Source organism: Pan paniscus, chromosome 5 (assembly GCF_029289425.2).
Source record: "Pan paniscus chromosome 5, NHGRI_mPanPan1-v2.0_pri, whole genome shotgun sequence".
NCBI classification, from domain to species: domain Eukaryota; kingdom Metazoa; phylum Chordata; class Mammalia; order Primates; family Hominidae; genus Pan; species Pan paniscus.
The window spans coordinates 50573531-50597979 of record NC_073254.2 but is presented as its reverse complement, the minus strand read 5'-3'; the positions used below and the strand labels follow the sequence as shown (position 1 = coordinate 50597979).

Here is a 24449-nt window from a genome sequence, read left to right as displayed (position 1 = left end):
GCAGCCCAACTCACAAGTCATGGAAGTTGCGCAGGGAGGAGGCTGGGGTGAAGACATCCAGGAGCCCAATGACCTGGGGAAGAAGTCACCTGTGAGGGCTAGACAGACGCTACCTTCTCCTCCCACCTCCTCCTGGGCCCTGGCCATGCACAGGGCCATCCACCCTTTCCTAATACACCACCTCCAGCAGGAGGCCTGTCTCCAACCTTCTTGGAAGCAGTAAAAAGGGCAGAGGCCTAGAGGAATCCCCTGGATTTGGAGGGAGTTTGCAATAAATCATGACAGAGAGTCAGGCTGGGGAGAAGGGAAGGTGGGGAGAATGATGTGTGCTCATTGCTCTCAAGTCTGGTGTCAGGGCAAGCAACACAAACCCACTCTCAACTCACCTAGGCAGCAGGAAAGCATAAGGGGAGGGTGGAAGGGAAAAAGGAGGGAACAGAGAAGGAGCTTTTCAGCCAGCAAACTCCCTGCCCCTGACCTTGGGTCTCCAGCCACATCCATCCTTGCCTGCCACAGGGCTGGTTCAGAGCCAAGGGCAAGATCACCCTGGCTGGAGGCCATAGGGGAGGGGTTTGCTGGAGAAGGATGGGCTTAAAATGTACATAACATTTTGAAATCATTCTTTGAAATGTCTGCCCTCCAATCTAGGTATCCTGCAGCAAAGCCTGGCTGCCAGGCCCTGAGCTGGGCCCCTGGTTTTCCCAGCTGCTTCTATCAGACAAGACAATCTGATGGTCATGTGCTCAGACCGGGAGCCTCGCTGCCAAGATTGAAACCCCAGCTCTGCTACTGACTAACCATCTAATCTGTGAGCCTTGCTGTGCTTTAGTTTCCTGTCTGTGACATGGGGGCAGTAGTACTCATATATCATGAGGACTAGACAAGTTAGTGTATGCAGAGCTCTTAGAACACAGGAAGTGCTCAATATGTGTATATTGCTATTGTTATCAGGGTCACGTGGACACAACGCTAACTAGGATTCTAGTCCCAGCTGGCCACAAGCTCTCAGACATGGAACCAATTACAAAGTTCCCCTGTGCCAATTTCCTCTGTGGGATAAGACAGTCTGTACCTCACAAAGTGCATTCTGCCAAAAATACCCTTTGACCTCTTCCTGGAAAGTGGGCAGGGAAGGTCTCGGCACCCCCTCCTTTCAATAGTGAGGCGAGAGGCACCGTCAGGGGAGCAGGGAGGAGACTGTCCCGAGCTCTCCATACCGGGAGGCCCCGCCTGCGCCTGCCCCTGACTCCCCAGGGCAGCCCCGGACCCCCTCCCCGGGGCAGCCACCACCTACGTTCTCATGCTGCATGTGCTTCAGCAGCAGCAGCTCCCGGTAGGCGCGCTTGGCGAAGATCTCGGACTGAAAGGGTCGGCTCAGCTTCTTGATGGCCACCTTCTCCCCTGACCGCTTGTCGATGGCCGAGCTGTCGGGCACAGGCCGGTCAGCAGGCGAGGCTCTCCTCCTGGGCCGTATCTCCCAGACCGCCCTGACCCCTCCCACTGGGCAGCTGGGCTGAGAGGGGACTAGGCCCACCACCTAGAATATGGGGGAGCCGCGGGACGCAGGGCAGGGAGTAAGAAGCCAGGCAGGAGCTGAGAGAGGGGCACAGCGCCAGGGGCAGCAACGTCTCATTGCGACGGGATCCACGGCAGGGCGGGAGTCTCACTCTGTCTGCAACTTGGCGAGCCACCTCCCCCTCTTGGGGCCTCGGTGTACTCGTCTGTAACAGTGAGGATCTGCCCGATGAACTCCGGGGTCTTGCAAGTGTACAGTCCTGGAGAACCAGGCCCAGTCCCAACTCAACCCACAGAGACCTCACTTAGCCACTCGGTGAGAAAAGGGAGATGGCCGCTGGGTGGCCCCGGGGAGGGCGCTGGGCCTTGAGATCCGCGGTCAAGGTGGCGCTGGCGAGGGGCCAGCCCAGGGCCGGCTGGGCGGAAAGGGGAGAGCCTGGCGCCCGCCCCCCGCCCCCCAGCGGCCCAGGGGTCTCACCACACGGAGCCATAGGCCCCGCTGCCGACGTGCGTCGGGGACACGTAGTTCTTGGGCAGCTCCCAGGCGGTCTTGTTGACGTCCTGCTTGTAGAAGCCCTTTTTCCGGATGAGGCTCATCCCGGGCACCCGATCTCGGCGGCCCCGGCGTGGCGGCTGCGTTCGCGGCCCAACGGGCTCCCAGCGCCCCGACCCCCGCTGCGCCCGCCCCGCGCCGCCCGCTCCTCCCCCGCGCGAGGGCGGGGGCCCCGGGCTGCTACGCTCCCACCTGCCGGCTCGCCCAGGTGCGCCGGGGCCGCCACGCCCGGGCCTGTCCAGCCCTGCGCTCCCGCGCTTCCGCCCGGCCCGACGGAGCCACCGCGGCAGGTGCGGCCCAGGCACGGGGTCGGGGCTGCCCAGCGGGACCCCGGTGCCTCCCAGCCGAGCGCGGGCCAGCGGCGGGGCTGGTGGGTCCAAGCAGGAGCGGGGAGGCAGTGCTTCCCAGCTCCCTCCAGCCCCGGTCTCCGTAGGAAGAGCTCCCTGTGACTGTGAACACACAGGAAAGCAGAACAAAACCCCACAACCTCTTCATTATGGAAAATGTCAAACATGCAGGAAAGAAGTGAACAGAGTAAGCCAGCGCTTCTCACACTTGAGTGTGCTCAGGAATCCCCTGGGCATTTTATTTGATTAAAATACAGATCCTGACTCAGGAGGTTTGGGGTGGAGCCGAGATTCTGCATTTCTAGCCAGCTCCCAGATCTGAGGCTTCTGAATCACATCTGATAGGAGGTTCTAATGAACCCCCGTGACCCCAATTCCCCAGCAACCACAACTCATAATCAATTTTATTTCATCCACATTCCTCTCCCACCATCGTTTTGAAGCAAAACCCAGGCGTCATATCATTTTATTCATAAATATTTTTGTATCTCTAAAAGGTAAGGATTTTTTAAAGTACGTATCCACAATACTATATATATATATTTTTTTGAGACTCTGTCGGAGTGCAGTTGCCATCTCGGCTCATTGCAACCTCCGCCTCCCGGGTTCAAGCAATTCTCTGCCTCCGTCTCCCGATTAGCTGGGATTGTAGGTGCCTGCCACCAAACCCGGCTAATTTTTGTATTTTTAATAGAGATGGGGTTTCACCATCTTGGCCAGGCTGGTCTTGAACTCCTGACCTCGTGAACCACCTGCCTCGGCCTCCGAAAGTGTTGGGATTACAGGCGTGAGCCACCGCACCTGGCCCACAATACATTCTTAAACCTAAAATTAATAGCACTAATTCTATAATACCAAATATCCACGCAGGTTCAAATGTGCAGGATTTTTGTTTGTTTTTGACATGGAGTCTCAGTCTATTGCCTAGGCTGGAGTGCAGTGGCGCCATCTCAGCTCACTGCAACCTCCGCCTCCCTGGTTCAAGCAATTCTCTTGCCTCAGCCTCCTGAGTAGCTGGGACTACAGGTGCACACCACCACTCCTAGCTAATTTTTGTATTTTTAGTAGAGACGGGGTTTCACCATGTTGGCCAGGCTGGTCTTCAACTCCTGACCTCAGGTGGTCCGCCCACCTCAGCCTCCCAAAGTGTTTGGATTACAGAAGTGAGCCACCGCACCTGGCCCAAATGTGCAGTTTTGAACACAGTTTCTGTGGACTTCCTAAGGCTCTATGAGTACAATGACTAATTGGGGCCCTTGCCACCTGTCTGGTGGCCTGTGCAGCCTGATGGAGATTCTATGCTCAAATCACAAAGGCCTCTGAGGAGCAAGGTGGGCAGGTGGGGGGAGGAGATGGCTGCAAGGGCTCTGGATGCCCAGCCTGACTTGTCCAACCCCTCTCTAGCCCAGGCATGGGGCTGTGGAAGGGGTGGGGACCACCTGCTTCACTTTTTCAAAAAGAGAGAAGGTCTATTGAACAAGGAAAGGAACTTGCTAGGGGCTTACAGCAAGCCGGGGGTCCACACTAGGGAGTCTGCAGCCCCCAAACTCTGTGCCCCAAACCCTCCCGGGCAGTCCTGCAGCCTCAGGCACAGCCTGGAAGATCATTCTGAGGTGAGGGTAGGGTGCCATCATCACACAACAACACCCGCCATTATTTCAGTCAGGCAATATGTCTTTTTCATTTCTGGCACATGGCAATATATCAGCAAATGTGTGGAGAATGAATGGAGGAGTCAGCCCATTAGATGTAAAAGAGTCATTTAATACACACTTGTGTTTGCCATGTGCCAGTCATTAAGTGTTTTATATAACTCACTTAATCCTGGTAAGAGGCCTATGAGTCAGTACTATGATTATCCTCATTTTAGAGATGAGGAACCCGAGGTACAGAAAGGCTAAGTAATTTGCCCAAGGTAACACAGCTGGTAAGGGCAGAGCTGGGTGAAAGCAAGTACAGCCTGATTCTAGAGTCCCTGCTCTTGGCTGCGAGGCTATGCGGTGGCCTAGAGTTGACAGAATTGCTCCTCAAAGGAAATGGCCTTGCCCACATCATAAGGACATGTCTACTGATCCAACCGTGTCTCCCTCAGTCCATCCTGCCCTGGGGTATCTGATATTTTCCCCAGCCTTTTCCCTCCCCCACCCCCTACTCTGGCCCTGAGACCCCATGAGAGCCTAAGGAACGGGGTCGCTTGCCTGTGAGTGCTGCAGGAGTTTTGGACCTTTGGGATCAGTGGCACCAGTGCAAGGTACCTTGATTCTGAAGTTGGGGTGGGGTCCTGGAAGCCAGATTTTAGGCTAGACGCAGGCAAAAGAGAGTAACTGACCTCAGAGATTCAGGTTTTCTTCTGGTTTGAGGATCCAGTAAGGAAAGGGGCTAGGATGTGGCACCAGGTCAGGATGGCGCCTCTCTGCTGCACGTCTTAAACACCTGAGTGGGGCAGAGGTGAGCCCAGGAAGGTGGGGATACCAAGGACATGCTCATCGCCCAAGTGGGTGCGATCTTCTGAGGGCACGAGCGGCCACTCTGGCTGTGGCTCCGGATGCTCTTGAGCAAGGGTCAGGAAGTGACTCAGGCCTCCGACTCTGCTGACACTGACCCCTACTCTGGGCCTGACTGGCTCTGCATTACTCAGCAGCCAGGCAGACTGGGAGGGAGCCCTTGGAGGATCCAGTTGGGGAGTCATGAAAGGGAGGGGAGGAGGAGAGGGTCACTCAGGTCATCCTGGATACCCTGCTTCTCCAGCCTGAGGCTCTTTTCTTTTGAGTTCCAAGGGCCCTTTGCTCTTCTCCTCCAGACACCAACCCAAGGTTGTCTTGTTGGTTTCTGCCCTATGAGCGTGGAGGCAGGGATTCAGGAAACTAGCTTTGGAATGAGGCCTGAATTTACATCCCTTCTCTGTCATTACCAGCTGTTTGACCTTGGGCAAAGTCTGGCCCTCTCTCTGAGCTTCAGTGTCCTCCTTGTGAAATGGGGATAATAATAAAGTATGACAAGCATATTGAAAGAGCCTTAGGATTGTATCATTTCAAGTACATTTTCCTCCCAATAACCCAATGAGGTAGGAACTTTCAATGCCTCCAACCAGAGATCACCAGAAACACACGTGTGGGTGAACAAGCTGAGCTGATGACTCGTTGCAACAAGGGAGAGCATGCACCATGGGGATCATGGGGCGTCCCAGGAAGGGGGCGTTAGAAAGGACTTAGTCTAATGTTTGGAGTTGTGTTAGGTGATTGGGGAGGGGTTAAGGAAGTGAGGCTTTGTTCTGGGTTGATACTGTCAGGAAGTGGAGCTAACACTATGATTGGGAGTCTTAATACATCTTGCCTAGAAGGAAAGCAGACTAGAGCAAGGCTGAAGCTACAGCTGGTAAACCAGCAGCCTCCACTCAGCTTAGCTCTACAGGGGGATTTGGGTCATTTCTGTGGTTTGACAATATTCATGTTTTGTCTGTGTTCAGATATGATTAAGGAGTAGTTTCATTTTTGTCTTAGTCTGCCCTGGTCGCAGATGGCCTTGTTCTATGCTGATGTCTGTGAAATCGTCTATGTTCAGCACAGCAAGACCGAATTGCACCAGGCTGGACAGCTCTGAGCAACCAAGTCCTGGCTGATAGGACCAGGCAGCTCCCAGATGTCAGGGCTGCTTTGGTCTAGTCTATTCCAATATAATTATTCCCCTGGTACAGATGGAGAGACTGAGGCCCAGAGAGGTTATGTAATTTGCCCAAGGTCGCACATAACTAAGAAAGTGGTGAACATGATCTTCATAACCTGGCATCTGGCTCCTAAGTCTGCACATTTAACTGTCAACTAGAATTCCTGGTGCCCAGCAAGTGCCTGAGAAGTGGCTGCTGTTGTTGCATTGTCTTCCTAGCTAGCCCGTGAGCCTCTGGAGGCAGAGACATGGTGTGGGAATTGGTGACTGGTTTCTTAGAGATCAAGACAAAAGCCCCACATAACTATGAGACTGTCATGTCCCCTATCCTGGCCACCCAGACCCTATCTTGCCCCACGAGCACAGCAGCCACCCTGTCTGTCCCAAATGGCAGGACCAGCATGAACCTCCTCACCATAATGAGGATGGGCCAGCAGGAACATCCTCACCATGAGACCTCCACAGAAATGAGAAAGCATGACACATCTGGGGTCCTGTGAGGGTGGGACAGGCCAGGGAGCCCTAGAGCTCTGGCCCCAGCTCTAGAGAGTCCCATGCTCTTCTGGGGCTTTCAAGACTCCATGAAACAAGCAAAATTGCAAGGAGGCAGGGAGATGCAGAAGAAGGACTGCAGATGTGGGCTGCTCTGTGGCGTGGTAAGCTGTGTGATCTTAGACAAGTTAGTTGGCTCCTCTAAGCCTGTTTTCTCATTTGTAAAACGAGAGTGGGTGATAAGACCCATGTTACAGGGCTGTTGTGAAGACTAAACGAGATGACTAGAAAAGTGTCCAATTCAGTGCCTGGCACACAGTAGGTCTCGCCAGAGGCTCCTTCCCCAGTGGACTGTGTCAGCTCTGCCCGGGTACTCCAGCTGCCCAACCCCAGCCCCTGCCCTTTGACTGTCCAGTCCCTGCCCCAGAAAGTGTCCCCTCAGTGAGAGTCGGCTCCAACTCACGTCCAACTCCTCTATTAAGTTTTTTGCCAGATACTCAGCCCAAGGATTCATTGACCCATTCATTCAACATTTATTTGTTGGCTGGGCGTGGTAGCTCATGGCTGTAATCCCAGCACTTTGGGAGGCTGGGGTGGGAGGATCAATTGAACCCAGGAGTTTGAGACCAGCCTGGACAACATGGTGAAACCCTGTTTCTACTAACAATAATAATAAAAATTAGCCAAGCATGGTGGCACACGCCTGTGGTCCCAGCTACTCAGGAGGCTGGGGTGGGAGGATTACTTGAGCCTGGGAGGTCGAGGCTGCACTGAGCTGCACTCCAGCCTGGGCAACAGAGCGAGACCTTGTCTCAATAAACAAGTAATTTAAAATGCTGGTATTTAATACTTCTGTATGGTTCAACTAAATGTAGTGGCAGGTGGTATTAGGTGCTATGAAGAAAATAAGGCAGAGTAAGGATCTAAAGGACTAGTGAGTACTATTTGATCAGGGAAGGTCTCTCTACGGAGGCAACATTTGAGCAACCCTTGAGTGGGTCTGGGAGTGAGCCCAGCGGACATCTGGGGAAAGAGCAGGTGCCTGCCTCCCAAACCCCTCAGGAGACACTTGACCCTGCAGACCAGGCACCCAGCCTCATTCCTCCTGTGCCCATTACTTCCCTACTCCAGCAGCCTCTGGTAAGTCCCTCAGGGGAACAGCTTAGAGCGCCTGGGACACCTTACTGACCTCTGGAAACTTTTATTTATTTATTTTTTTTTGAGACAGTCTTGCTCTGTCACTCAGGCTGGAGTGCAATGGCGCGATCTCGGCTCACTGCAACCTCCGCCTCCCAGGTTCAAGCAATTCTCCTGCCTCAGCCTCCTGAGCAGCTGGGATCATAGGCATGGCCAGCTAATTTTTGTATTTTTAGTAGAGACAGGGTTTCACCATGTTGGCCAGGCTGGTCTCGAACTCCTGAATTCAGGTGATGCGCCCGCCTCGGCCTCCCAAAGTGCTAGGATTACAGGCATGAGCCACCGAGCCTAGCCAGCCTCTGGAAACTTGATGGGGTGCTGGGCTCCTCCTGCAAGGCCATCTCCCCAACCTTGTCTCCCCATTACCTCTTCCCCTTCTCAGGGGCAAGGGCTGGTCAGCAGACTTAGGGCTCGAGCAGAACATCCATCCCAGCAGCAAAAGATAAGGTACCATCAGCCAGGTGCGGTGGCTCATGCTTGTAATCCCAACACTTTGGGAGGCCGAGGCAGGCAGATCACCTGAGGACAGGAGTTCGAGACCTGCCTGGCCAACAAGGTGAAACCCTATCTCTACTAAAAATACAAAAATTAGCCGGGCATGGTGGTGCTTGCTTGTAATCCCAGCTACTTGGGAGGCTAAAGCAGGAGAATCACTTGAACCCAGGACGCAGAGGTTGCAGTGAGCCGAGATCGTGCCACTGCACCCCAGCCTGGGCAACAAGAGTGAAACTCCATTTCAAAAAGAAAGAAAGGCAGGCAGGAAGGAAGGGAAGGAAGGAAGGAAGGAAGGAAGGAAGGAAGGGAGGGAGGGAGGGAGGGAGGGAGGTAGGGGAGAGAGAAAGAGAGAGACAAGAAAGAAAAGGCACCCTCCCCCACTCCCCTGCACCTCCTCCACCTCCTCCTCTCTCCCCTCCTTCAGCTTTAGCACCCCCTGGTGGAAGACGGGGGTGGGGACAGCTCTGTGAATCTGGCACCTCTCAGCCAGCCTTCTGGGTTCGGGATGACAGGCTTCCCCTCTTCACACCTCCCTCCCCACACCATCCAGTCCACACTCCCCTTTCCACTCCACCCCTAAGGCCTGCCTCCCTGCACCCAGCCCACAGGTCACCCCCCTCCACTCCACCCTACAAAGATGTGGCTGGGGTAAGGTCTGGTGCCCAGGCCTCCGCTGTTTGATCTCGGCCTTGTCCTTGGTAGCATTCAGCATAATATTAATTAATCTGCATTGTCTTCTGTGACATGTCCCTCTCCACCTCTGGACAATGACTCTGTAAGGGCGAGGGCAGTATTCTGGCCACTGCTGAGCCCCCGGCACTGTGCCTGGCCCATTGTAGCTGCTCAGTAAAGACTTAGTGACTGAACCAACCAAGGAGTTTTGTGTCTCTTCTGGGTACTACCCATAAGAGGAAGATGTGGCTTGAAGACCCAAATGGTGGGACCGAGTAAGCAATAGTAGGGGAATATGCTTGGCTAGCCTACCACAGGGTGGGATCTGGGATGTGTGGTCACTGTTCAGTCTGATAAAATCTGTCCTAGGATGTTTCTGATTTTGCTGTTCTTCCCTTGCTCCCTGAGGGAAGGCCTAGAGGCCTCATCCTTGTGGGGCCCCCAAGGTCCTAGCATGAGGCTGGACCTTCGTATGGTGGTGAAAGAACCAGAGTGTACAACCTGAATCTGAGGCCTCTTCTCTTGCCATGAATTTGCACCATCCACTCCAAAGCAGGTTCCTCCCTGTGGACAGCCCTCCTCACCACTCCCACTGAAGCTCTGCATGAGCCAGATCCTCTCCCTATGGAACTGTCCACCTTTCCTTCCTTCTTCTTTCCTTGCCTCCCTCCCTCTCTCCCTCCCTTCCTTCTTTCCAAGCCTAACTCTAAACTCACATCTACAAGGTGTTCCCGAGTGAACTCTAGATCCACTCACCCTACTAACCCTGTGCATATCCCTCTCCCCAAGACCCTCACTGCACACCACCCGCTTCCCCCTCCACAGGCTTCGTGACGTCCACATTCTTGAAGCGTGCTTGTACTCCTGTGAGCCAGTAGAGAGGTAGCTGAGTTCTGGGAGACAGGGCTGAGTCTGAATCTCGTGCCTCTATTTGTGGCTACAGGTGGAGCTTCCTCATCAGTAAGATGGGAGAATGTCACTTGCATAGCCAGGGACACCAGGAGGGTTTACTGAAGCAACACATGCCAGTTTGCAGGCATTGTGCATGGTGCTCCCTCTGGTCCTTCAGGACTGCTCATGTGTCACCTCCTCCGAGGTCCCCCTGACCTCATTACAAGCCATGCTCACCTGCCTTACCTGGCCTCGTGTTCTTCAAGCCCTGTGTACCTGTTTATTGTCTGCCCCCCTCTAATAGAATGTCTTGAGGTTGGCGAGGGTAGGGGCTTTGTCTATTTTGTTCATCACTGAATTCCACGTACCTGGAAGAGTGCCTGGCAGCCGGTGACTGGCTGAATGGCAGGGATGTAGCAGGGCCTTATCCCCAGCAGCCTTGTTATCACTGCATCTCTGTCTGTGTGCAGCTGATATGCAGGCCCAACTCACCTTCGTGCCTGGGGCAGTCTCCGCTGTGCTGACCTGACAAACCGCAGTAATGGAGTCAGGTCCTGCCTGGACTCCTGTGTGCAGCCTGCCTCAGGCAGGAGAAGCTGTGCACCCTGGAGGCCACCTCCACAACCTGCCTGTCCAGGGCAGAGGCCACGGGGTCTCCTTGCTCCACCCCTTCTAAGTAAACTATCCAATGTCAGGACACATAGATCCTCCCCAGAAGCCCTATGGACCTTGGTCAGGGGCAGATAACCCCAAACAAGACTAGCAAGGCTACCTGCCATGGCAGAGGTTCGGGCTCTGATTCTAGCTCTGTCTCTAATTTGCTGTGTGACCTTAGGTAAGTCAGACTGCCTCTCTGGATACATTCATTTTCTATTATATGCATTTAATAAACATGGAAAGAGCACTAATTACTTCCCAAAAGTTGTTATAAGAGCTTTACATACATGTAACTTAATCCTCCTGAGGACTCTATGAGATGGGTTAACAGTATCCCCCATTTTATGTATAACAATGAGACACAGAGAGGTGAAGTGACTTGCCCAAGGACACACAGCTAGTAAGCACTAGAGCTGGGAGTGAAGACCAGGTAGTCTTGCCCAGGGTCAGTGCTAGTAACCACTATGCTTAGCTGCGCTGGATGATGCTTGTGAAAGGCCAATCTTTTGTAAGAAATAAAATTAAGTAGAAAGAACATTGCAAGACCCTGTCTCTAAAAAAATAAGAGTCACAGAGAGCTCCAGGACACCACTGTCACTGTCAGCCTGAGCACAGGTGTGGCAACAGGGATGAGTAAGGGGCTGTGGAGGGGAAGCTACCCTGATCCTGGTGACTACACTTCCCTGACAAACAGCTTCTCCCTCCTTCTCAGGCCTGGTCTTCACTCCCTCACACTTGCCCAGGGCTGCCCTTCCTAAGCCAGGGGGCACCCGGATCCAGCTTTGGTCACCTGGAAAGAGGGTGCTCCAGCTGGGCAGCTTGAGGGCAGCACAGCTCCCATGTGACAGGCAGCCAGGGGCAGGCAGCCCAGCTGTGATTAATCTTCCTGTTTCAGAGCAGCCCTGCCTCCCCATAACGCCCCACCCCCGGTAGCTCTCAGTGGCCTCCAGGATAAAGTTTAAACTTCTTAGTCTGTTGGGCAAGGCTTGCCCCCATCCGGACAGGCCCTGCCTTTCTTGCTAATCGGATCCTCCAAGGTGTCTGTGCCCAGGCAACCTCCATTCTAGCCATCCGCAAGCGTGCCTTCCTCATCCCTGTCACCACGTCTTTGCTTGAGCTGTTTGTGACCTGTCTGGAATACCATCCTCTGCTTTGCCAAGGGCGGGGGGGGGGGGGCATCCTCGTTCCTTACAACCTGCTCAGCAGCTCTTCCTGGGCTGGCTTTGCCAGGCCACTCTCACCAGCACCCTTAGACTTGGAATTCTCAGTTAACTTTCAAACAAACCTAAATTGTAAGTTCTTGAGGGCATGAGTGTCTTATTTTTCTCTATCCTCCTTACCTACCTGGTGATTAAGGTAAAGCCTTAATCCATTCAACCAAATTTTGCCAGGCACCTCTCAAGACATTGAGAATACACGGACAAATGTCACAGTTCCTGTGCTTGAGAAGCTCCTACCCTAGTGAGGGCGGCAACAGGAAACAGTGACAACACTGTCGTCGGCAGGTGGGAGTGTCAACTGGGGCAAGCTTTTAGAACCATTTGGCAATGCTGCAAAAGTGTCAAAATGTGCACCTTGTTAATCCGGTAATCCCATAGCCATCAATTTAGTGAAAACGCGAAAACAGCCGGGGGACACACACTTATCACCGCATTGCTCATCATCTGTATCAATAAAGAAGTTTCCAGCATCATGGGGGGGTGGGCGGCGGTGGTGGGGGAGAGGAAAAGGAAACACACTGCTTGGATGAGTTGTCTCAGATTTGGAGAGTATGTTCGGGATGGCCTGCCTTAACAAATATAGACTAAGTGCTGACGGTGAAATTCACTTGGCTGGTGGGGGTGGCAGGAGGAGTGAAGGTCCTTGTCAAGGCAGAACGCTGAGCTGTTTCACACACATGCCATATTCACTTCTGATATTTTAAAAATAGAACATCATAGATACTCATCATCATGATGAAAATGGTGACAAAAACATATAGTTCTTACTATGAGCCACACACTGTTCTAAGTGCTCTACATTGGTTAACGTATTTAACCCTCACCACAATCCTGTGAAGAAGGCACTATTATCAATATCATCCCATTTTACAGTTGTGATAACTGAGGCCCCGATTGATCAAGCAACCTGCGGAGGTTACACAGTGTCAGTGGTGGAACCGGGATTAGAACCTAAGCTGTCTGGCTCTTGGCAGCTGAAGCCCTTTCATGCCCCTCTCTGATTCCATGCCCTCTCTCCCTCCCTAGAGGTGACCCCTCTACAAGTTGGTGTTTGTTATTCTCGTCTGCTTTTAGTTTTACTGTATACATATGCATCTGTAAACGATGCCAGATAGATTGTTTTGCAGCCTCCTTTTTCACTTAAGGTTGTTGGTGAGATCTGCCAAGATGTTGAGTCGTCTCTGTTTCTCAACCTCGGCACTGCTGACATGTTTTTGCTGGGTAATTCCTTGTTGTGGGGGTCGTCCTGTGCATTGCAAAATGTTTAGCAGCATCCCTGGTCTCTACCCACTAGATACTCACCACCCTCACCTCCAAGTGTGACAACTAAAAAGGTCTCCAGACATTGCCTATTGTTCCTGGGACAGAGACAAAATCAGGGGTCTGGGGTGGTGGTGGGGGAATCATTCTAGTTCATTTGTCTTCACTGCTGTTTAATATTTCATTGCATGAATACATAATGCAGTTTATTTCCTATTCCCCTATTGATGGTGTTTGAGGTTTGTTCCCATTTTTTCCTGCTATTACAAATGATGTTGAGTGAAAAGTCTGTACTCTGTTCCTTGTTGACATACGAGAAAGCTTCTAGAAAGTTCTAGAATTACCTAGAACCACAGCTATGTACAGCTTCTGCCCTTACTGAATCCTGCCAAATGGACGCCAATGTATGAAAGCTCTACAGTTTTTGTATGGGCAAATTCATTTGCCTTTTCCTGCATGGTTTCTAGGTTTGGGGACATGCTTTGAAAGCCTTTCTCCATTTAAATCTTTGACCTGTCTGGAAATGATTGTGGCTGAAGGAGGAAAGTGGCTATCTAGCTGTTTCAATGCCATTTATTGACACAGATCACTGAATAATAATGAGTTTTAAAAGCGATGGTTTTTTTCCAGATTTAAAAAAATTTCTTGGAGATATGCCAATCTGTCAACAGCTATTATTTCCAGGTAGTGGGATAATAGATGTTACCTACTACATTTAAACATTTTCAACAATAAATATGTTTTGTGTCATGAAAGAATAATAGTTAGGCAAAGTAATGTGGTAAGTGCTTTGACCCTGGTAAGATCAACACAAATTACATAAACACTTGGAGGGGGGCACCTGACTGAACTGGAGGCTGGGGAGAGGACTGGTTGGGTGGGGGCTGTTTCCTCACCGTGAAGCAGGGTGGGGCTTGTTGCGGGCACAGCAGCCACTCGGCTGTTTGCCTCCAGATAGGGACACTCCCCACCACAAGCACTGTGTCAGCAACCATGATCAGGTAGTCATTGCCTGTCTCACTGGGCAGAGCTGTGAGTGGCTGAGTTTCCATAGAGGACAATCAGCTCTGTCATACTTGAGCAATGGCCCAGGGGAAATGGGTCTTTGTGTAATGGCAGCGGATGGTGACCTCACACCTCACATTGGAAACACACAGTGGAGCCAGCTGATCAGGTCGAGGTAACCCAAGAGGACATGCAGCCCTGGACGCCACGAGAAATCCTATTGTCTGTCAGTTGAGTGCCAGGGAGGTGGATCAAAGGTGCACCGGCCCAGAAATGGCCTCCAGCAACAGGTGCTTAGATGTTCTGTTCTAGGGGTGCCAGTGAGATGGTACAGTCATTGTTTACCACTGCCTTTTCCCATGAAAACAATGAACAACTCCATGGGGACAGGAATTTGACTTTTATTCTTTCCAATATTCCCAGTGCCTGAAGATGGAAGGTACCTAATAGATATTTGTAGAATGGCTGAATGAGGGTGCAAGACACCATAATGCCTTCCAATTATCTTTCTTTTGCCTTGCTATTTTCATTTTAAAGTGGCAGATGGATGGGGACACAGTAGGAATTATCTAGATCATGGCCATCAGCCACTTTCAATAATCTTTTGGTTCTTGTTCTAATTCATTAAATTGCTGTGCAGCCAACTTGAATTACACAACAAGATGTAGCAAAGAGAATCAGAAGCCAATTCTTCTAACACGTGTCTCTTCTTAAACAAGGAAATTCCACACAGCACCATTTCTTAGGCAAGGCAGATAACCCATACATATTTGGTTTTTCTTCAAATGATCTTTGCTTCTAAAGACTATTGATTGTAAAAACAGGAAGCAAAAGACAAGGTGATCTGCAAGGGATTAAAAGCTGACAGTCATTTACGGACTCGGTCAATAAGGACTGAATGCCTACTGTGTGCCAGGTACCAAGCTAGGTGACAGGGACACCACAGTGAACAAGACATGATCTATCTTCGATGACATGCAGCCTTAAGCCAGTATTTAGCATTTACTGTATGCTCAGGGTTTTTCATGTCTTAACTCATTTAGTCCTCACAGCCCCACTCTCTATTATTGGTACAATCTTGAGCAAATTACTTAATCACATCAAAGGTTCCAGAGCCTGTATCCTTAACCTTTATATGTTTTTCCTTTTTGAGCAGGTGGTACAAACAGCAAGCAATGATAAAGCAGCGTAATCAGTGCCACCAATGATCATTCCAGATTACAGGGTGCACGCAGAAGACACAGCTAATCCAGGCTTGGGAATGGTCAGGAATTTACTGAGGGAGTGATGTCAAGGCTGAACAGAAGAACGAATACATTAGCTCAGAGGAATGAGGAGGAAGAGGGTTCTAGAGAGAGGGACTATCACGCACAAAGACCAGGAGAGAAAGCAAGAGCACACAGTGACTTTGTCCCATTAGAGCACTGCTATAGAGAGCCAGAGGGAAGCGTGCTCATCTTCTAGGACATACAAAGCGAGTGCTGGCTTGAGCCCTTTTGGCTGAAAGAGGGAAAAGGTAGTTTCTCTTCAGAGGCCTGGAGGTGCATTTCTATCCCAGATGAGTAGAGAAGCGAGGGCAAGGGGCCTGGAACTAGGGAGAGAGACCCAGTGTGTGCTGAACAAGATAAGGCACCAGTGCCTGGCTGTGGCTGCCAGGGACTCCTCCCCAGTTTGGCCAGCAGCAGCCAGGGAGTCCTTATGGAAATTATGCTGAATTAATTTTTTTAAATTTTCTTTAAAAAAACCAAAAGAGGCGTGTCTAACACCAATGCTATAGAACTCTTTGGAACCAGGAGTCTTTCAACGTTGATATCAGGATAGTCTGTTGAATCTAGCCTCAGTTGTAACGTGACTGAGAAAGAGACATTACTTGTATAGAATATGCAAGAATGTAAATTGCCTAACATACAGTAGCAGTTCATTAAAAGAACTACCTTTTAGTAGGGAGGTAAGGAAAGTAGGGGGAAGGAGGTGAAGGAAGGAAGGAAGACAATAGGGAGCCAGGTCTGTCCTGCATTGTGGAGGTTTCACTTCTTAGGACTCCAGGTGTCCCAGAGTCATTTGATCTGTCAGCAGTTCTCAGCGGGTGCACTGAAATCTCTGGGGCCATTTTTGGTTATCATACTGATCAGGAGTGTTACTGATATGAGCATGCACGGGCCATTGTGCAGAGTGGGATTCTTAACAAGAATTGCTTCACATTACAAACATCCTGCTGGACATTCATGAAGGTGGAAAAAACTATTTATGATTATCTGAGCCTAGACTGTAACTTGGTTTTACATACCAAACAAATACTTTTCTGCATATTAATATACTTACATTTCCCAGGATCACAACTGAGTAAATCAAAAAGTTCTCCAGGCTGGGCAACAGACTGAGACCCTGTCCAAAAAAAAAAAAGATTCTAATTGTTTGTTTGAAATTTTTACCAAGAGTTGCTTACCACTTTCAGAAAAATCATGACTGACAGCAGTCAGCCATGGTATCTGAGTTGCCAAGACAACACAACTGTATGAGTACGCATTTGGAGCTGTCATATTCAAGGTGATTCTATGTATAGGTACAAGCATCTAACTACTTCATTATTTCTTTTATGTAGCTATGCCTCAGAATTTACTTTTATTTTTTTTTAGACAGGGTCTCACTCTGTCACCCAGGCTGGAGTGCAGTGGAATGATCATGGCTCACTGCAGCCTCAACCTCCAAGGCTTAAGCAATCTCCTGCCTCAGCCTCCTCAGTAGCTGGGACTACAGGTGTGTGCCACCATGCCCAGATAACTTTTTCTTTTTTCTTTTCTTGAGACGGAGTCTCCCTCTGTTGCCCAGGCTGGAGTGCAGTGGCATGATCTCAGCTTACTGCAAGATCCACCTCCCAGGTTCAAGCAATTTTCCCGCCTCAGCCTCCTGAGTAGCTGGGACCCAGGTGGGTGCCACCACAGCTGACTAATTTTTCTATCTTGTACTAATTTCGTATTTTTAGTAGAGATGGGGTTTCACCATGTTGGCCAGGATGGCGAGTGATCCACTTGCCTCAGCCTCCCAAAGTGCTGTGATTACAGGTGTAAGCCACTGCGCCCTGCCCCAGTTAACGTTTTAAAAATTTTCTGTAGAGACGGGTTTCTCCATGTTGGCCAGGCTCATCCTAAACTCCTGACCTCAAGTGTTCTGCCCGCCTCAGCCTCCCAAAGTGCCGGGATTACAGGTGCGAGCCACCATGCCCAGCCAGCACTTATATATGGAAATGTATTCGTATTTTTCCTTTGTCATTTATATTGGATCATTATATTTTCTTTGAAATTGTGTGAATTATCTATGAATTTCACCTCAGCATTACAAAAGAGGTATTATAAAATATTAGTTATGCAAAGGGTAATAGATCTGACAAGAGTTTAGAACCACTGGTTTTTGTTAAGAGTCTAGGCTGGGTCTGTGGTTTTACATCTTCTTATTTTCTGCTGCAACTGACACTCAAATGGTGGTGGCATAGTTTCTATTTTTAGTTGCAAACTGAAGGTTACTTCCTTATTTAACTTATAATAACTTCTAAACAAAGCACCTTCCTTAAATTGAACTACTCAAATAACTCTGCAATATAACATTATCCCACTGGCTATGCGTACTTAGACCACAGCCTATGGCTTCAATAATGGGTTTTCCAGAAACTGCCTCAGGACCATTTGTCCTCAGGAGCTCTCTCCCCAGTTGGCTTTAGAGACACACACGGTTCCCAGATGCAGAAGGCTGCAAACTCCCCCTAACAAGACAGCCTCGATGTCCCCCGTTAACTCGTGAGATGCAGACTAACCAGTATCTTGAGTGTCCACAACACACCAGGCACACTGAGGTTTGTTATTTCCTTACCGGTCTAAGAAAATCTTGTAGTCATACCCCCAGTTTAATTACCAGATTTTCTGCCTGTGGATAATGGCAAAGAACTTCTGAACAAAGGATAACTTAATTTACTCAACCTACTGTTTTTTTTTTAAGAAATGAAATGACCTTTATTCAGTACCAAACATATTTCCCCTAAAAATATGTATTTGAGTCTAAAAAGGCCTTTCCAATTTGTACTTTTCCTCCAAGATGCCAAGCTACTTTTTTTTTTTTTTTTTTTAAACAGAGTTCCACTCTTGTTGCCCAGGCTGGAGTACCGCGGTGTCATCTTGGCTCACTGCAACCTCCGCCTCCCAGGTTCAAGCGATTCTCCTGCCTCAGCCTCCCAAGTAGCTGGGATTACAGGTGCCCACCACCAAGCCCGGCTAATTTTTTGTATTTTTAGTAGAGACAGGGTTTTGCCATGTTGGCCAGGCTGGTTTTGAACTCCTGACCTCAGGTGACCCGCCCACCTCGGCCTCCCAAAGTGCTGGGATTACAGGCATGAGCCACCGTGCCCGGCCACCAAACTACTTCTTTAAGTTACAACAGGCCAGTGGGTGTTAACTATTTTTTCAAGAAAAGAGGCTTTGGTGTTCTGCAAGATTAGGAGGGATGAAGTATTAGATTCATGGTTTTCAACCAGGGATGATTTTGTTCCCCAGAGGCCATTTGGCAACAACATCTGGAGACATCTCTGGCTATCCCAACTGGGGCAAGGGAGCATGAGTGCTACTGGCATTAGTGGGTAGAGGCCAGGGATGCTGCCTAACACCCTACACTGCACAGGACAGCTTCCACAACAAATAATTATCTGGTCTGAGATGCCAATAGTGCCAAAATTGAAAAATCCTGCTTAAGATCCTTAAAATACACCCTTCTACTGAAGAAGAAACAACCAAACCCTACCAGCTGGGTGGAGAATCCCGCTACAAAGTACTGGTGCGGCTTAGCTTGCCAGAGGCCTAACAGCTGGGTGCAATTTCTTTCCAGCAACTGTTCTCCTGCCTTGAAAGGCTGGGCTCTAGCCCTGGCAAAACTGAAATTTGAGAATGGTTCCCCAGGTCACACAGACTTTTAAATACCTTTCTCATTAAAAAACAAAACAAAGAAAGAAAAGGTCTCTTCTGATCACAAAACAAAACTCTCAGTGTAAAAAAAGGTACACATTACTGAAATAGCATAAAAATTAAAGGGCACAATCCCACTGCCTAGAGATGGTTGCTAACAGTTCAATGTATATTCATTTCCTAGCCAGGCATTACCTATCAACAAAAAAGGGGGCCAGGATACTATAGTTTGCCACTGACTTTTTCTCCTTCACAATGTATGTTGCACATCTATCCATGCCTAGCTGGATGGTATTCCACTGCACAGATGACCATCTTATTCAATCAAGTCCTTATTCATAGATATGTGGGTTACTTCCAGTATTTTGCTGTACAAAGAATGTGACACTGAAAAACATTCTACTTTGTGCACTTAAGACCTTTTTTTTTTTTTTTTTTTTTTATGAGACAGGGTCTCACTATGTCACCCAGGCTGGAATGCAGTGGCACAACCATGACTCACTGCAGCCTTGAACTCCTGGGCTCAAGAGATCCTCCCACCTCAGCCTCCCAAGCAGCTGGGACTACAAGGCATGCACCACCACACCTGGCTAATGAAAAAAAAATTTTTTAGAGTCAAGAGTCCCCAGCTATGTTGCTCAGGCTGAAGACTTCTGAGAAGTGTAAATGCTAAGTTCAAAGGGCATGTACATTATTAAAACATATCTGCATTATAAATAAAAGGGGGTCTTTATTATTTGCATATTCATTAACCAAGTCCTTGCAGCTACCAAATTATATAGAGAAGTGAAAGTCATCCCAATGTGAAAACATTCACTAATGAGCTATTTATAAAAAGTTAGTCCCTCTTTGCTTCTTAAGTACCTGAAGCCAAAGTATTTATCCTGCCCACTGTATTCTGGTCTTCTGTTAGTCTCTATGGTTATATTGTAAGCATATGACAAATGACACAAATAGAATGCAACTTAATTGCAATAATCACAAATCTTGCAAATGGTGGTGGATTTGATGAAGTTGATAAATAATGCTAGAAAACTGCTCAAACCTTAAGCAAAAGCTCTGAAAAGTGTGGGTGACAGACTCAGACCAGTTAACAATAAAAGGAAAGTTGAGGAGGTGATCACCGATAGATACTTATAAAAAAGAATGTGAATATCAAAATATCAAGAGGCCTTCTGAAAACTGATGAAGCCCTCAAATATTTTTGCAAAACTTCCTTCTATGATCACGTTGCAAAAATCAAATGAGAAAATTATTGTAAGATACAAAATCAGTTTCACTTCAAAAACAACTTAATTTCCTTGTCAGAATTAATATATCTTTAAAATTATGAACATGCTTTTGTCATTTTGTTCCATTTTCATGATTAAAGTTCCATTCAGGTTTCCCCTATCCCCCAGTGTCCACCACATATGAAATTTTGGTCCCCGTTTTAAGTGGATTCACTTCAGGGGAGCTTTTTCTGGTGTCAGCTCTCCTTGGGCTAAGCAGGCCCTCTTCTCAGAAGCCTAGGAGGAAGGCTGCTCTCATGTCTCATGTCTGGTATGTGAAGGCAAAATACTCCCTACAACGGTCTGATTCTTTTTTTTTTTTTTTGAGACGGAGTCTCACTCTGTCACCCAGGCTGGAGTGCAGTGGCATGATCTTGGCTCACTGCAAGTTCCGCCTCCCCGGTTCATACCATTCTCCCGCCTCAGCCTCCCGAATAGCTGGGATTACAGGCGTGCACCACCACGCCCAACTAATTTTTTGTATTTTTAGTAGAGACGGGGGTTTCACCGTGTTAGCCAGGATGGTCTCGATCTCCTGACCTCGTGATCTGCCCGCCTCAGCCTCCCAAAGTGCTGAGATTACAGGCGTGAGCCACCACGCCCGGCCAACTGTCTGATTCTTACAGGAGCTAAAGGACCCCATGTAACAACCGGGGCCCTTTTCTCTCACCTCCTTACGAAGTCACTGGGGATGGAAAGGAGACTATGCTTGGTCTGCCTTCGATCACTGCCTTCATTCCCAGCTGCCAGCCAGGGCCTGGACAAAAACCCAGCTCTCAATATCCTCACAGGCTGAGCCCCACAATCCACCCTGGGACACCTGCTGGGTGTCATTCCAAGGACACCAAGAAAGGAAGCACATCAGCAAAGTCCCTGAGAACTCAGCTGTGAGACCCCGTGGCTCTTTCATCCCGTGATGCAATTCAGTCATTCTGAAGAATATTTTCAAGGACCGTAGCCAGCTAAGACAAAACAGAGTCATAAAATACATTCGCCTAAAAGCTTACAAACAATGTACACCTATATATACAAACCAAACCTTCTCTCTGGCAGTTTTATAATAAAAATATATGACTTATAGATAGTCTCAAATGTCAAAGATGAAAAAAACCTGAACTTCACTTTATAGATGAGAAAACTGTAGCCCTGGGCCAAGGGTCAGCAGACTTCTCTAAAGGGCCAGATGGTAAATGGTTGACATTTTGGAGGTCCTATAGTCTCTGCTGCAACTATTTGCCTCTGTCACTGTAGCACAAAAGCAGCCACAGACAATACATAAACAGATGAGTGCGGCTGTGTTCTCATAAAACTTTATTTATGGATACTGGAATTTAAGTTTTACATTACTTACATCACATGCTACAAAATCTACTACTTCTTTTTTTTTTCTTTCCCAACCATTTAAAAATGTAAAAGCCATTCTTAGCAGGCTACACCAAACAGGTGGTGGGCCAGATTTGGCCCTCAGGCCACAGTCTGCTGAGCCCTGTCATTTCGGCCACTCTTACACTCGAGTGTAGATAAGACAGGCCCCAATGCTTAATACTTCGTTCATTTGCTCTTTGCTTTACCCATCCACAGCAAAGACCTGGATACTCTTCGCCAAAAAATGTACAACTAAGAAGCTTTATCAACATTTTCTAAATGTTAGGAGTAGTATTAAGATCTGTCAGACAAGTATGCCAGGTCACAGTTTAAAGGATATTGATGTAATGCCATATTGTGCATTAAATAAAAACAAGAGAAAAATATAATAAACTTGAGAAACTCACTGAATTTGAAAAATAGGCTTTATTTTAACCAGTGGTATTGTCTGACATCCTATACGGCATAACTGATTACAGCCAAGTTCATGAATACAAATAAAATAGCAATTTCCCTCATTCTCTCTTTTGTTTTCTGTTCAGAGAAATCAGGAGATGGGAGCATTATGCTCAGAAACCAAAGAGCTCTTCCAAGAGCTCCAGCTTAGAGTCCAGGCTTCCAGAGCATGCAGCCTCCTAACACGTATGTGGTCACATGTGCAAAGACCTTTATTACAAAATATTCAGAGCAGTATTTCTGTAGGAAATCACACGAGCATTTACAACCAAACATGGCTGATAAAATTCATCTTGCTGTGGATGGTGAGGATTTGAACTGCAATAAAGGAGATGAGGCCTTTACTTTAAAGGTTCACTTTCCTTGAAAGGGGGAGAGTCCCGGGTGAGAGGGAATCGCCATCAGTCTGCCTCCTTCCTTCTTGCTCCAGTTGACTCAGGGGGTCCACCCTGTCCCTCTGGAGTACATGTATCACTGCACTGATTGAGAAATGGAAACACCTTGGCCCAAATACAAGATTCTGTCACACAGCCAACACTGGAAGTGACTTTATACTTTCTTATTACACAAAAGGCTTAAATATATGAGTCCTCATGTAGAACAAAATGCCTGAAATTCAGCAAGTTATGAAAACGACACTTCTCCACCCCTGAGGATATTTTATCTTTATAAAGTTGAAAATACAAAATATTAAAATAATTTGCCCTTTCTCCCCATCAAAAGGAATCACATTCTCAAAGGATTCCTACAATATACAAAATTCTGAAACAAAATTTATTTCTCCCCAAACCAAGAAGTCAATGTTAAGCTGCCAAGAAGACCCTTTTCCATAGGAGTAGAAAAGACACCTTGTTACTTTTTTATTTTAAAGTAATCATATTTAGAGAAAGATAGCAAAAGGAGTTTCTGGCCTTATGGGCTTTAATTTTTTACTTTGATTTTCAGCATTTCTTAGCATTAGTTATTGGGAGTGAAGAGAATAACTTGTTTCCGAAGTTTGGGATATTCCTGGGAAAAGCCCTGGTCTTTTCCCATGATAATTCCTCAAAAATAGTTGGTTGAAAACAGATGGCATGAATAAAAATGCTATACATCCACCTGTTCCTCTTTTCATGATTTTCACATCAAAAGCACCTGAAGTATCAATTGTGTTCAACACAGAATAGCACTAGGGGCTGAAGAGAGGTGATGTCACTTGCCATAATATCAGCTGAGGTGACATGGGATCTAAACTACCCAAGAAGTCTTCACTGGCAAACCTGCCTGACACCAGGGCCTCCTGAAGAGAGCAGGACAAGCAGCTGTGCATGCTCAAATAGCAAGACGTGCAAAACACATCCTCACTCTGCTAGAAATAAAGAGTACACAGGAAGTACATGACATCAAGAACCTGCTTCTGACTACTGGGGCAGATATTCAAGAAACCTCTGCACCAAAGGTGAAGGGTAAGCAGAGAAATGGCAACACCTGGGGGTGAGGGAGAAAGAGAGACGCACATATACGCATGCGCTCACATGCACACATGACCGCCTATGAAGGCTGCCTGATTACTCCGGGCCCACAAGCAGCCGTCCAACAGCCCTCTCGACTTGCCCGGCTCAGAACTTCAGCAGCTGCAGTCTTTTAACTATCTACACTTTCTTCTCTCCTTTTAAGGCACAAACATATTTACAGTTTCAAATATACTGTCAAGATCTGAGAACCATACTAAGCAAGTTAATCACAGGCTAGTGCACAGAAGCCAGTTGGTCCTTTTTGGCTGTACGTATCACTGAGGGATGGTGTCAGGTCTGAAGCAACCAGAAGGTATGGGCCTTCTCTCCGTGCCACTGTGGGATGTTGTCAAGTCTACGCCCCACCGTCAAGGTGGGGTCACAGGAGAAGCCAAAGTGGCAAAAGCATGACCGGGATTGGGGACAATTCATATTTTTTTACTTTGCATTGAACATATTCCTAAAAGGACAGCAGCTCTTGTCTGCCTGAGCCAACTCTCAGAAAGAAGAGCAAGGTGGAGGCTGCCCTGGAGCATCCACAACCTCCTGTAAAGTCACTGTGATCATAGTTTGTTCATATTGTCTTACCCTCCCACAAAGACACACACATGCACACACACTAACACGCACGCACACGAACGCACACCCCCTTCCACCATGGAGGAAATCTCTGCAACAAGAGGCACTTGAATAATATTTGGAGAGTTCCCGTGAAAAGGCCTTCCCCTCACAGTGAAGTGGGATCAACAGAACAGAAACCAGGTGCTCAGGACTCCATCTCTTCTTGGTCAAGGGGTGGTGGCACAAAGCTGATGACTTCATCATAGGTCAGGCCTAGAAATTGGGAAGGAAAAGTAAGATGTGAGAGTTTAGGCTATTCTCTTTGCTGGCAAGCACTCTGACTTCTAAGCTCAAGATCCTTCCTCTCTGTCCAGGTAGTGGTTTGATGGG

General features: G+C 48.4%; 3 protein-coding genes across 21 annotated transcripts in view; 1 reads left to right on the top strand and 2 right to left on the bottom strand.

The window, feature by feature from the left end:
- The window catches only part of MAPK13 (mitogen-activated protein kinase 13), a 29595-nt gene extending 21057 nt beyond the window's left edge, over window positions 1–8538 (bottom strand). For 3 of the 10 annotated variants that reach the window (XR_004671957.3, XM_034961953.3, XM_034961952.3), the window contains exons 1-3: window positions 1994–8536; window positions 1295–1424; window positions 15–73 (exon numbers count right to left, since the gene is read on the bottom strand). Coding sequence is in view for 7 of the 10 variants with exons in the window: in XM_034961953.3 (XP_034817844.3) it covers window positions 15–73; window positions 1295–1424; window positions 1994–2112 (308 nt within the window). In the remaining 3 variants the exon portion in view is untranslated. The other 7 variants (XR_008625606.2, XM_055113538.2, XR_008625605.2 and 4 more) reach the window with 5 other exon arrangements.
- LOC134730495 (basic proline-rich protein-like) overlaps window positions 1–18087 on the top strand; it is an 82384-nt gene extending 64297 nt beyond the window's left edge. The window contains exon 4 of the mRNA XM_063604870.1: window positions 16773–18087. The gene's annotated coding sequence lies outside the window, so the exon portion shown is untranslated. The remainder of the gene's footprint in view (window positions 1–16772) is intronic.
- Window positions 9612–24449, bottom strand: part of MAPK14 (mitogen-activated protein kinase 14) — a 95272-nt gene continuing 80434 nt past the window's right edge. For 4 of the 10 annotated variants that reach the window (XM_003818916.7, XM_063604862.1, XM_003818917.7 and 1 more), the window contains exon 12: window positions 21957–24332. In XM_003818916.7, coding sequence (XP_003818964.1) covers window positions 24265–24332 — 68 coding nt within the window. In that variant the 3' untranslated portion in view covers window positions 21957–24264. Of the gene's footprint in view, window positions 10351–11663; window positions 12395–12454; window positions 16353–21956; window positions 24333–24449 lie in introns of those variants that run through there. The other 6 variants (XM_063604864.1, XM_063604863.1, XM_063604865.1 and 3 more) reach the window with 5 other exon arrangements.